Genomic DNA, 12,511 nt, shown 5'->3' with positions numbered 1-12,511 from the left:
GCCAGCATCTGCAGTTCCTACTATCTCTGATATGTTTTATTATGGCCTGTTTCACCACCATCAATTCTGTTCAATCTTCAACAGTCAGAATCAAAGGGGTGGAGGGAGCTCTGAAAATAACCCAAATTTTTAGAATCCAGATCCCAATCCAACCCAAACCCAGATTTTAAAACTGCTTCAAATATTGATGTCTTCTTCCTGGGCAGTGATGTGTTCATGTTTCAAATGGACCTTTTTTATTTCATGTTTGCCAAGCTTCCTGTGTTCCCTCCGCCGCCTTCTGTTTTTGAGCTTATCCACAGAAAATTACTTCCTGCCTTTTTCTCAGACCTGGCTGACTTCATTGTTGCTAGTTCCTCCAGTGTGCCTTCCTGTCTTGGTTGCATTGTTTTCTCTTGGCATTCAATGTGTAATTCCCAGTTGGAAGAGAAGAATAAGCTACAGGGTGACAATAGTGCCAGAAAACAATGACTGTTTGCTTCAACACAAAGTATCTTGTGAATAGATTCAGGTAAGATGAAAGCCCTATTCTTCTGAAGGAGCTGGGTTTGTGCAAGTGTGGTAGTATTAATCAATCCTACCTTGTAGAAGGAGTAATGAAGCAATATGAGCCACACATTAAGCTGAGGGTAATTCTCGTGCCACTGACTGAAACAAAGGCTAATGAGTGTAGAAGTTCACCAGAAATGCAGGTTCAACTGAATGAGAAATAGTTCAATCTCTGTGTTGATATTGCTATATTTGCTCACAGAATTGTAACACCTGGGGAAACGGGTTTCAGTTCTGCAGATGACTCCCAATTCCAAAGATGCAGATGTGCCAAGAGTAATATTAATGCTTAAGGGCAGGAATGAGAACAAGAACATGCATGCACAGCAGATGGTGTTTAACATACATTGTGTGCACTCCATTGAGCTAATTATTGTTGATTAACTTTAGTAACCAGTCTGTTGGCATGGGTGCTCCAGTAGGGCCAGCCAGGCTGGAGTGCATGGCATCAAACTAAACTCAAATTGGAAGGGCAAGAAAAGAAACAGAAGGTAAAATGACATATTTTTGAAGGTTTAAAAAAATTGCAATGAAGGCAAAATACTGCAGTTGCTGGAGATCTGAAATAAAAACAAGTAAATGCTGGGCAACTCAGCACATCTGGCAGCATCTGTGGAGACAAACAGCTAATATTTTGAGTCCAGAACAACTGAACGTTAATGATTAATCAATTATATGAAATGAGTTCTCCTGTCAATACTGCTGTTTGAAGCCAGTTTCCTGGCTTGCTACTGATGCGGAAAATGCTTGTGCAAAGCCAGCAAGAAGGGCAGCAATGGGGGAAGTGATAACTGCAGAATTCAGAAGCAGGCTCCGTAAGGGCTGACAGAGCACTCCCCCCTCCCTGGCCCTGCCCTTCCCTTCCTGCTCAGTCCCCTTGTAGCAGCCAGGGACAGTCTGGCCGGCTGCTGCCTTCCGCAGTGCAGACTCGAGGGCCACACAGCTTTTCCTGCATTTGAGAAGTTGGCAGCTGGATTCCCTCCATGCTGCATTGTGAGCAGGAGGTGACAGCCATTCACACAGCCTCCACTCCTCAACATATGGATAGAATCTCATGAAACAGCCTTCAGCATTGTTTTTCTTTTTGGAATCGAGAGCTTGATGCTCAATGCTCTCAACGTTTTGTTGCTTTTTCTTTGTTTGGCTGGAAATCCATTACACAACAAATGTTTTTGCTGGAAAATGCAGACGGGTCTGTCCTCTTGTCCTGATGATTCCCCTGCTGCTGTTAACAGCAGCCTTCGTTTTCTCTATTTGGAAATGTTAGCTAAACCCAAACCGTGCAGCTCTGAATTGTGCCTGGATATGTTTGGTGACAATCGGAGCAAGCCAGTAAAGGTCAGTTTCTGGATTTTCCAGATCCATATTTGATTGCTGCTATTAACTTTTCAGAAATATAGAAAAGGAATATTGATCCTTTTTAAGCAATATAGTCCTGTGAAACCTCTGAATTGTCTGACAACAAACATTGACATTCTTCATGTGGCTCAAGTATGGCTATTCCAGAGGCAGGACCATTACCACTGTGCTGCAAGACCCCTCAATTTTATCACATTACCTCTTTGCCCACGTCTCGAGTAAATACATTGCTGACTGGGCCAGTGTTTATTGCCTGTACCTAGTTAACCTGCAGGAGGCAGTGGTGAGCTGCCTTACGGCTGTAGTTCATGTGCAGTGGGTTGAACCATAATGCCATTACGGTGGGAGTTCCAAAATTTTGACAGTGACAGTGAAATAATAGTAATATATTTCCAAGCCAGGATGGTGAGTGGCTCAGAGGGGAACTTGAAGGGAGTGGTGTTCTCATGTATCTGCTGCACTTGTCTTTCTGGTTGGAAGTGGTCATGAGTTTGCAAGGTGCCTTCTTAAGGATCTTTGAATGTCTAAACTGCTCCTAATGCATGTCAGTAGTGGAGGGAGCAGAGGTTTTTGAATGTGGTGCCAATCAAGTGGACTGCTTTGTCCTGGATGGTGTTAGGCTTCTTGAGTGCTGTTGAAGCTGGCATTATCCAGGCAAGTGGGGAGTACTTCATCAGTCTCCTGACTTCTGCCTTGTAGATGGTGGGCAGGGCTTTGGGAGTCAGGAGTTTGTGTGGTGAGTCCAGTTGAGTTTCTGGTCCATGGTAACCCCAAGGATGTTGATAGTGGGGGATTCACCATTGATAACATCCTTGAATGCCAAGGGGCAGTGGTTAGATTATCTCTTGTTGGAGATGGTCATTGCCTGGCATTTGCTGTCCCCAGATATATATCCCCAAAATAAACCTCAGGCAGCAGTCTCAGGAAAGTAATTGGGAGGTCACCGGGTGCACAGCCACCTTTCCTAATTCAAGGTTGCTGAGGCCAATTGGATTACACCATTCTCCACTCCACATTGTTTTGTGGGGAGTTATCAGAGGACTTCTGATATTTGTCAAATCCTAAGGGAGTAGGACAAACTTAAAGGAGTAATTTGGAGATAACATTTTCCCAAACAGTCATGATGTATCCTCAGCACTGCGGTACTATGTAGCTTTGTTAAAAAGTATCTGCCGTTGGTTTTATTTACCCATTAAACTTTTATTTTAAACAATTTGGCATCCAACTATGTTTGTACATGATAAATGAGTTAAGCATTCCCAGGTAAGAGTGAATTATTGTGAGATTTTATATTTGGTCTGACACGTTTTCCCTTCATCAATCTGCGATATTTGCGTTTGGAAAGTTTTAGTAATTTATAAGGATCGACATCAAACTAAAGAGCGCGCTGCAGTGGGGGAAGGGTTAATTCATAAACAGCTAAATCTTTTCAATGGTTCATCCCAAATTCCGTCAGGTTCTCCCCATTAAATAAAGCGCACAGATTGTGTTCGGATCATAACACAGCAGCAATGTGTATTGTTAGGTGAAAAGCTGGTAATGGAACGAGCAGGTGGCCAGGACTTTAACGTGCTGCCTTCCTACATCTCCACCCCTGCACCCCCCCCCCCACCCTCTCAGCTGCCGCCCTCCTGTCCCCACCCCTCCCCTTCATCCTTTTGTGTAAATTGCTCAGCTGTATGCTAATCGGTTAAAACATGTTTTTTAGTTTCCTCGCTGGCGACTTCATTCAAGCACGGAATCCTTGCCATTGTGAGGGGAGTTTACTGAAGCGCTGCATGCCTTGAATGCACATAGTGCAGCAGATTTATGCTATTAGTTTTTCCTCCTTGACACTTTTTTTTTCCCTCTTCCCTCCAGTTGCCCCGTAGTGTTCTGCTCCCTGAACTCGACAGATGGTCTTGCAATCCCCGCCCCTCCTGAGGTATTTGTCTCCCACCCCACACCCAACACACACCTCTTCCCTGCCCCCGGGGACACTGAATCCTCAGCTGCCTTTCCTCGTAGTCTCCTTATCTACCCCGCCCCCCGCCTCACGGCCACTGTTACCGGCTCCACCCCGACTACAAACACGGCAGCAGCCTGACTTCTGTGAGCAGCACCACCTTCCCAGCTAGCACCACCCCCTCCTCCCCTTGTTCACACAGGGAGGTGTGAGACTCGTGGGCAAGGAGGCACAGCCAGGGCTTGGCCCCAGGCCAAAGCCACATGAAAGTGACTGCTCCCTGCTGCCGAGCCCCGAGTGACTCCAGGAGGCCGTGCCATTGTACAGGCAGGGCTGGTGCTGGGCTGTATAAACACGCCTGGTAAAACACAGACAAGTGGCGGGGGGGGCGGGTGGGTACCTGCACCTGAGGTATTTCTGTACCAGGTGGAGACGCACCCAGACGGAGAGTAGCTCTTGAAACATTGAGTGGCTGAAGGGAGAATGAAAGCGCAAATGAGACGCACTTTATCCTAGAATGTCTTTCCTCTTCCTTTTTAGTTATGTTTAAAAATCCTGAGTGACTTGATTGCGGTCGCTGGATGGTTAACACGTTGGCAGTACTGGCTTTAAGGCCATTTCTGGGAGCATAGCTGTGCTGCTGGATGACAGGCTTCGCTACAATGGCCTTTGTTAAGGGAGCCCAGGGGTCACCCCCTGCCCTTTGTCTGCAGTTAGCTCCGGGCCTGGGATGCTGTAGTGCTCCGAGCAGGTTGCTATGGAGAAAGCCCCGGCAAAGCGCAGAGCAATACAACGGCCCTTTTATGTGGGGTGGCTTTCTTCTCACTGCTTCCACCAACCCTCCCTCAATCCTCCCCTCAGCCCCCATTTCCAGCAGCGTCACCTTCCCCCACTCCATTTCCCTCTTCACATTTCGAGCCTGTTTAAGCACCAGTTTGGAATAAACTCTGCATTAATGCAGAATTGATCCCAGCTGGCGACGCAGTAAATAAAAGCCAAAGCTGACACGAGGATGGACCAAATCAAAGGTGGATTTGTACAGAGACTTGTCCTTTTTTTTGGGAGGGATATGTCAGATAACAAAATTTGGAATCCTTTTGCACAAATATTCGCAGAAAAAGGGAGCCCAGACTCGGCAGTAGTCTCCGATCTCCGTGCAACTGGCGTCGATTAAGTAATGGCGTCCGTTTTGGATTTAGACAATTTGCTTAAAATGCAGCAAAGTAATTGAGACCTGGAAGTAACCAAGTGCTCTTTTCAATTTCTTCACCTCTTCCAGCAACACTGTCATAGAAACACGAAGTCTCTTAGAAATAACCAGACAGGCTGAGTAGATTTAAAATTCATTGTTCCTTTCTTCCCCCCCCAGACGTATATTTTCACTGACGGGGAAGACGAGGAACTGAAGAGAAAGACAGGTAAGCCATGGGAATAGTTGGGGGGAGGGGGGCGCTCACACGAGGTCCTTGCTGTACACCTGTTCCACGTCTTGGAGTAGGAGAATGAAACCCATCAACTCCGAACTTTATGGGCTCAGGAATGACATTATAAAATGCATTGTTAACAGATCACTTAGCAACAAAGTTTATTTTAAGTAGTAATCTTTAATTTACTACAAAGCTGTGGGGTGAGAATGGGTGACATGACCCCTGTAAATGAGCCAATCCCTGATAGAGACTTGTTAAGTTGGCGAAACTGGTTAGATCCAGGAGTGAGTTAACTGACTAATCCAGAAAAGTTGTCCGGTCTTCCTTGTGACCACAATGACAAAATGTGGATTTGACTCCAACGGTGAGCTGTGAACTGACTCGGGGGTGGGGCGAAGCCTTGAGAGCCCCTGCTTTTGGAGGTTCCAAGTGTGACTGTGATTGATAGTTGTCAATATTTCATACCTCAGTCCCTATGGAGTGAAAACTTTCCCACTATCTGCCACCTGTTGCATGGGATGCCCTTGAATCAAATTAATTGAAAGGGGGAAGAGGAGAGGAGGGAAAATAAAGAGCTGGTTGCTATAGGGATTGTGGCTGTCCTGAGAGAGCAGGGAAATGTTTAAGGGATTGGTTGGAATGAGGCGCAGTGTCCTTGCAGTGTGACAACAGCTGTTAGCAAATGCTGTAGCTCTGATCCTTGTAAACCATGGGGTTGGATTTGCACAGAGGCTGGTGACATTTTTTTTTGCCTCTGGAGTTTTTACTCCACTTTTTTCTTTGTGGTTGGACAGTTCCAAAATATCTCATCCTTCTCCAAAGCAGCGTAGGAAGCCAAATCCTCATTGTTTTCAGCTCAATTGTTTGACCCCAGGATTCCTGAATTTGTCTCTGACTGATCCTGTTGCACTTCTGGTGTACCCTTTGTTGCTCTGCAGCTCCTGCCTTGGTTCTGTCGAGGATATCATTGTTAATGTGTTTCCTTTCCCCCATCCAGCAGCAGGCCACCTGGTGAATACAAACTGCTCAGCTGCTCACAGCCGACAAGCACTTTCCTGCAAGATGGCAGTCGAGTACGACAAGTTTATCGAATCAGGGAAAAAGTAAGTAACGAGAGAAGTGTAAGTCTTTGAGGGAGAAAGGGACCGAACAGTGTAGTTACATCACCTGACTTTATGACCTAAACCATGTGCAGCTCATCCATTGATCTAAAAGCAGAGGAGCTGTTGGAATGCAACAGAGGCTTCAACATACCTGCTCCCCCCACCCACTCAAAAAATCTTGAATCTAACATCCGCTAGGACTCTTGTTTCTCACTGTTGAATACTGACTCCAGTGTATGTGCGATAGTCAAGTGCAAACAAGCTTGGATATTGGGGGCCCTCTGCCCTGGATATATCTGACATTTCTTCTAACCTATGGTTAGATGAAGATAAGCCACCAATACATGGGTTGAATTCACCCACAAGGTAGTGAAAGTCAGTGACTTCCTGGGAAAGGATTATGAAAATGCCAGAGAAACGATGACGGATATAATCAGAATCTAGTTACATTCCTTACAGACAGATTTGTGGTGTAGGATGGACTGTATGAGCTGACCCCTGTCCAGCTAGGCTCGAGCCATCGTGAAAATTCAGGAAATGACTTTGAGATTTTGGAAATTTGTTACTAACACATGGGCTGCCCAAAGACAGCAGCCTTTTGTGTTTTGGACTTTATGTACACATTCGCATTCAGTGTTAAGACTGGTCCCTGTCCCCAATTCCCACTCCCATCCCTCTTCTGTCCCTCTGTTTTCCCTGCCCCCACACTGCCCCTCATAGCCCTCTCCATTCCACCCCACCCACATCCCTTCTTCCCCCTCCCAACAACATACCAAACCACATTTCCATAGATACTGTTTATCTATATACCTAGTCGTCTTGCATATACCTTGGACTGAATATGTCGTCAGGATATTCAAGAGGGGATCGAGTTCTCACTTTGACTCCTGCTGGAGTAGAAAAGCTCACTGATCTAATGTCTTGTTCCTGTCCAACCTCTGGATTTCTGAGGTTTTGTACCTGGAACTGAGCCAGCACTGAGTCACCATTGAGCGTTGAGACTATCTGTTTGGGAGGCCTAACTCAGCAGTCAATCTGAGCAATTCTTTCATGGATACAACTTTCTGGAAAAACCAGATGAGCTATAGCATTACTGAGTGGTGTTTTGTCTATACCCTGCTGATGTCGTGCGCAGCCGTATCAGTGTACCTACTTCAAGGTAGTGAGCAATGGGAATGAAAATGGTAGTGGGCGTGAGTCAGAGTTTGGGTAAGAGATTGTGAATGAAATGATGGGGGAGAATGAGACTTAAAGGGGGCGTATCAGGGGACTGGTCAGAAGATAGGAGATGGGTGTGGGGAGAATGATCTAAGAGGGAAAAGAGGTGGGGATGTGGTAAATGAGAAAGAGACCAGGGGGGTGAATGATTGACCAATCAATGTTTGTTGTCTTTTGTCTTGTGTGCTGTTAACTGATGCCACCCTGCTGTCTTGCAGATGGTTCTGTCATGTCGATGATGATAACTACGTGAACACCCGAACACTGGTGAAGCTCCTTGCACAATACCCCCACACACAGGATATTTACATTGGGAAACCAAGCCTGGATCGGCCCATTGAGGCTACGGAGAGGATTAGTGATACTAAAGTGGTAGGTTTGAATCTCTTCCTGCCATGAGGGCTAATGGGATCTCATACAAATGGTGTACCTCTGACAATGCTGTACTCCCTCAGTGTTGCACTAGAATGCCAGCTGAGTTTTTGTGCTCAGGTAAATGGAGTTGGAGCCATTTTTAATTCTGAGGCATGAATGCTAACAAGAAAATCAACTCCGACACATGGGATAAGCCTTTGTGAAGGAGTTGGCATCCTGGAACATTCCCCCCGCTGAATATGGGGTAGCTTGGGGCATCTTGCTCCTTCTCTATGCTGGTGCTACTAGTGTTTCTTAGCACTGATGGGGCAGTGAGGACATTGGAGGAGGATGGCATTTAGTTCAATGATGTTGTTCAATTCTATTCTTGCAGCGTCCAGTGCATTTCTGGTTCGCCACTGGTGGAGCTGGATTCTGTATCAGCCGAGGGCTGGCACTCAAGATGAGTCCGTGGGCAAGGTATGAGCTGACAGTGACTAAATAAACAAGATTCACAATTTGCAGTAATATCCATAGTTTGTTTTTTGACTGGGATCATTTTGCTTCCTAAATGGGGTTTATAATAATAAATAGTACACCTTTTAATGAAATCTGGACCAAGCAAGTGAGTAATCCATTCAGTGCTTACTGTAGTAGAGCTTGTTTGTTTTGAAAGTTCAATGATAAGATTTTAGCTGTAACTAAATTAAACATTTTGACAGTGATTATTGGCTCTAAGAATTTACGTAACTAATCTAATTCAAATAGGATTTTTAAGATGCAATATGAATTTGAACTTTTTTGCTATGACCTGCTATCCTGACCCCAAAGCTGGAATTTGCTGTGTTGAACAGATTGCAATATGCCTAACCCTAACTCTATCGTTTTTTCCAATTCTTCATAGTGGAGGTCACTTCATTAACACTGCAGAGAAAATCCGTCTTCCTGATGACTGCACCATTGGTTATATTATTGAGGCCATTCTGGGAGTGAAACTGATTCGGAGTAACCTGTTCCACTCTCATTTGGAGAACCTGCAACAAGTAATGAGAGCTGACATTCCCAACCAGGTAAGTGTCAGAATCAGGTCTCCAGTACTTCAATAATCAACCATGCCCATTCCGTTTGGAGTAGCAAACAAGGTCTCTAACTGGACTGGTCTGTATTTCAGGTTACATTAAGCTATGGCACATTTGAAAATAAAAGGAATGCCATTAATCTGAAAGGGGACTTTTCCATTGAGCAGGATCCTTCTCGGTAAGTGTGAGATCCCATTGTGTTGTCGCTGTGATCTGCTTAATGTATTAATGTTTCTGTCATTCATCCCTGTTGCCTTTTAGCAACTTGTTTCTGCTTTGAAGAAATGTAAAGTGTGCTCTATGCAGAAACCTATTCAGGAAAACTTTTTATAATTAACCCCTGCTTTGTAATTAACTTATTGCAGAGCTATTGAAGGAGACAAGTATTGATTATACTGAACTACCTTTTAACTTCATGCTGTAGAAAGAGATCTCCTCTTTTATATACTGAATCAAGGCATCCCCCAATGTCAAACCATTGACTTTTTCTAAAGTCAAGAACTATGTTGGCACCAGTAATGTAGGAAGGTATGGTTTGGAAATCTTCAGCAAGAAGCACACCTTACAAGTATTGGTATGCAAAGCCCATGCCATTCTAGTCATAAAGTAAAGGATGGGAACTTGGAGGGCAGCACATTAGAGCAATATTCCTTAGACACCAGCTGGAAGGGATGGCATAGGGAATATGATTTACTGCCTTTAGTACAGTTGAACATTGAGAATGCAGGTTGTCTGTTAAAATGGCCATGCGTGATTAGTTTAACACAATTACTCCAAGCTACAATTAGTCACTTGCAACTCTTCAGCACAGGTCTAGTTCATCTATTATTGCAGTAGTCAAAGCAAACAAATCACTAGGGAAAAAAAAAACCAAATACTTGTGCTGTGCTAAGAACGATAGTTGATCTCGATACCTTTTTGTGTGAATTTGCCAGCAATTCATTCTTTAAAAAGCTGTGATAGATTTGTTTAGCAACATAAGGTGATAAAGGAACAGAAAGAAACTTCTGCACCATACAAAGCTCAGTGCTCTGTATACTTAGTCTTTTATTAAATAGTAGTGTATAAATAAAACATGTAGTGGAAACTGCAAGACATTTTAACTTTTGAGTGCCAAAACATGATTTATCTCATACTATTGACCTAACCTGTTTTCTTTTGCTCTCATTCTGTCCAGGTTTCGCTCAATTCATTGCCTCCTGTATCCTGATACCCCATGGTGTCCTCGCAATGTTACTTATTAACTTCTAACCTCGTCCCATGTAACCCCGGTATCTGAAGGGGATGTGGGGACCACTGTCTGGCTGTGAAGCTCTTGTGTAGCTGCATTAATGCACATTGCTGGGTGAAAGGGCTGCTGTGCGGCCTGGATGTACCAATAGTCTTTAGTGTCTCCCTCCTGTTTGCAGTCGTGTATGGAACAAAGCCATGTTTTGAGTCCAAGCTGAACAGGAAGCAACAGAAGGCAAACAGACATCACAAAGGATGTGTGATTGTGTCATGTAATTAATTTTTCCCCAAGTGTGAAATTGAAAGTGTTGCTGATGTTTCGGCGAATCTTTAGGAATGTAAATGACTCCTCCTTTAGCTAGCTTCAAATATCCATTGCTTTCTCTTGCGACATGCATTAGGCACATGTCAGTAAACTCACTAAGGTAAGCTGTCTGTTGAACCATAAATACAGATGCTGTGCAATGCGATGAGGTTTCAAAGATTTGATTACAATTGATGCTGAAAAATGGGACTGAACATGTCTGAAGAATGTAAAGTCATTTCCAACCTCTTGTTAGGTTTGGAAAATAATTTTGCCTCAACACCGCCTGAGACGCCAGTCAGGATTAAAGATCACTGATCTCCTGAAGGATTTCTCCTCTTTTATATCTGCATTCACAATCCTGTTGAGGATATCAGAGGTAAAGCTGGTGTTTAAGGCTGGCTACTGGAGGATCTTAGGCATGACCTCTGATTATTGCTGAGGCTTGTCTGTACATGAAAGCACTTTTTCTCCTTTTGAAATCCAATGGTTTCTAATGATCTGGAAAGGAGTTGGCTGCTTGTGATACACTTCTGGGATGAATTTGTAAATGCACTGCACGAACAGTTAATGGAACTCTACCTGAGAAATGGGATTTAATTAAATCTATTAATTTGTAATGTTTGGTATTTCAAATTAATACTTTTGAAATAGCACTTCATTGAAAGTGGTTGCAAAACCGTGATACATACTGGAGGATTTTGTTTCTAAAAAGTCATAAGGCCACTTATTTACCAAATCCCAAAGGAGATTGTTTTTCATCAAGTCTCAATATTTAGTTCAAGAGTATATTTTTCCTTTTAGGAAAACAGTTTAAATTTTCCTTAAGATTTTGAAAACCACTCTGATTTTGCTGCTCTTAACCTTACCAGACACTTGAGGGCCAGATTATGCAAAGCCACTGACATTATCCGAACCACGCTAATTTAACAAAATATTTAACCTGCAGGAGGCGTCAGAGAAGTTCAATTACATCTTTTACTTGTGTCCATATGCCTTTACGACTTGTAATTGGTAACTAGCTGGGGAATTAGACATTGCAATGCTCAACTAGCATTCCCCATTGTACTCCGGGACATGGAGATTACTTGTAGCATGCATCAGTTGAGTGCAACTTGCGCCAGGGAAATCAGAGCTCAGGTTTGATGGGTTCCTGACCAGTAAGGTCTGGTTCTAAACTGGCTAATGTCATTACTGTTAAGCTGTAAAAGCCTATTTAATTTTTTATGTCATCTTAAGTTAAGATTGCATCATCTTTCTAAACCTTTAACTTGCCTCTTAACAGTTCCTAGATATGTGCAAATCCTTTCTTCCTGATTTCAGTGTAGGGGAGGGAATAAAAGGTACAAATTTGTCCCATTGATTGTGTAGCACTTAGAGCAGCAGGTGTCAATCATGTTACGCTCTGTGATGGTGACCCATACTGGGTTATTTGTGTTGTGTATATATCTATCTGGACAGGATTTACTGTTCTTTTGTATGGCTGTATATTTGAAATGATTGCTTAATATTCAGAGATCTTTCTGATCTGTAAAATGTGATGTTTGAACTCTTAGAATTAATTACTTCTTATTTATACTCCAGTATCTGGAAATGAGTGACTGTAAAACCCTGTAAATACAATTGCTGACACTCAGGGGTGAACCCTGAATGGTTACAGTGAAAGCTGATGGATACCCATCCTTTCCTTTCTAATAAAGGATTTTATTGCTTGGGAATGCAACTTCTTTTCACATTTCTTGATCATCTGGGGTAGGATCTCTGGACTCTGGTGCTTTCTAAGCACCACTGAAAGTTGTATTGAGGCTTGCACTATGTAAAAGTGCAATCAAATGCATCCTGAGTATCTGGCATGTTCAGACAATAAAGAAACCATGCTGGAAAGCAGTGTTTATAATGTGCCCTGGCAAATCTGCTGAATATGACTGTCATATTATTCAAGG

General features: G+C 43.5%; 1 protein-coding gene across 2 annotated transcripts in view; it reads left to right on the top strand.

The window, feature by feature from the left end:
• The window catches only part of lfng (LFNG O-fucosylpeptide 3-beta-N-acetylglucosaminyltransferase), a 21,153-nt gene extending 8,867 nt beyond the window's left edge, over window positions 1–12,286 (top strand). The window contains exons 2-8 of one of the 2 annotated variants that reach the window (XM_020516869.2): window positions 5,223–5,271; window positions 6,281–6,383; window positions 7,820–7,973; window positions 8,350–8,435; window positions 8,860–9,025; window positions 9,127–9,212; window positions 10,212–12,286. In XM_020516869.2, the coding sequence (XP_020372458.1) occupies window positions 5,223–5,271; window positions 6,281–6,383; window positions 7,820–7,973; window positions 8,350–8,435; window positions 8,860–9,025; window positions 9,127–9,212; window positions 10,212–10,278 (711 nt within the window). In that variant the 3' untranslated portion in view covers window positions 10,279–12,286. Of the gene's footprint in view, window positions 1–5,222; window positions 5,272–6,277; window positions 6,384–7,819; window positions 7,974–8,349; window positions 8,436–8,859; window positions 9,026–9,126; window positions 9,213–10,211 lie in introns of both variants that reach the window. The other variant, XM_020516868.2, reaches the window with a different exon arrangement.
• Window positions 12,287–12,511: the final 225 nt, after the last annotated feature.

The sequence above is a fragment of the Rhincodon typus genome, chromosome 21 (assembly GCF_021869965.1).
Source record: "Rhincodon typus isolate 14 chromosome 21, sRhiTyp1.1, whole genome shotgun sequence".
Taxonomy (NCBI): Eukaryota; Metazoa; Chordata; class Chondrichthyes; order Orectolobiformes; family Rhincodontidae; genus Rhincodon; species Rhincodon typus.
Note: the sequence above shows the minus strand (reverse complement) of the source record. Positions and strands in the feature narration are given on the sequence as shown.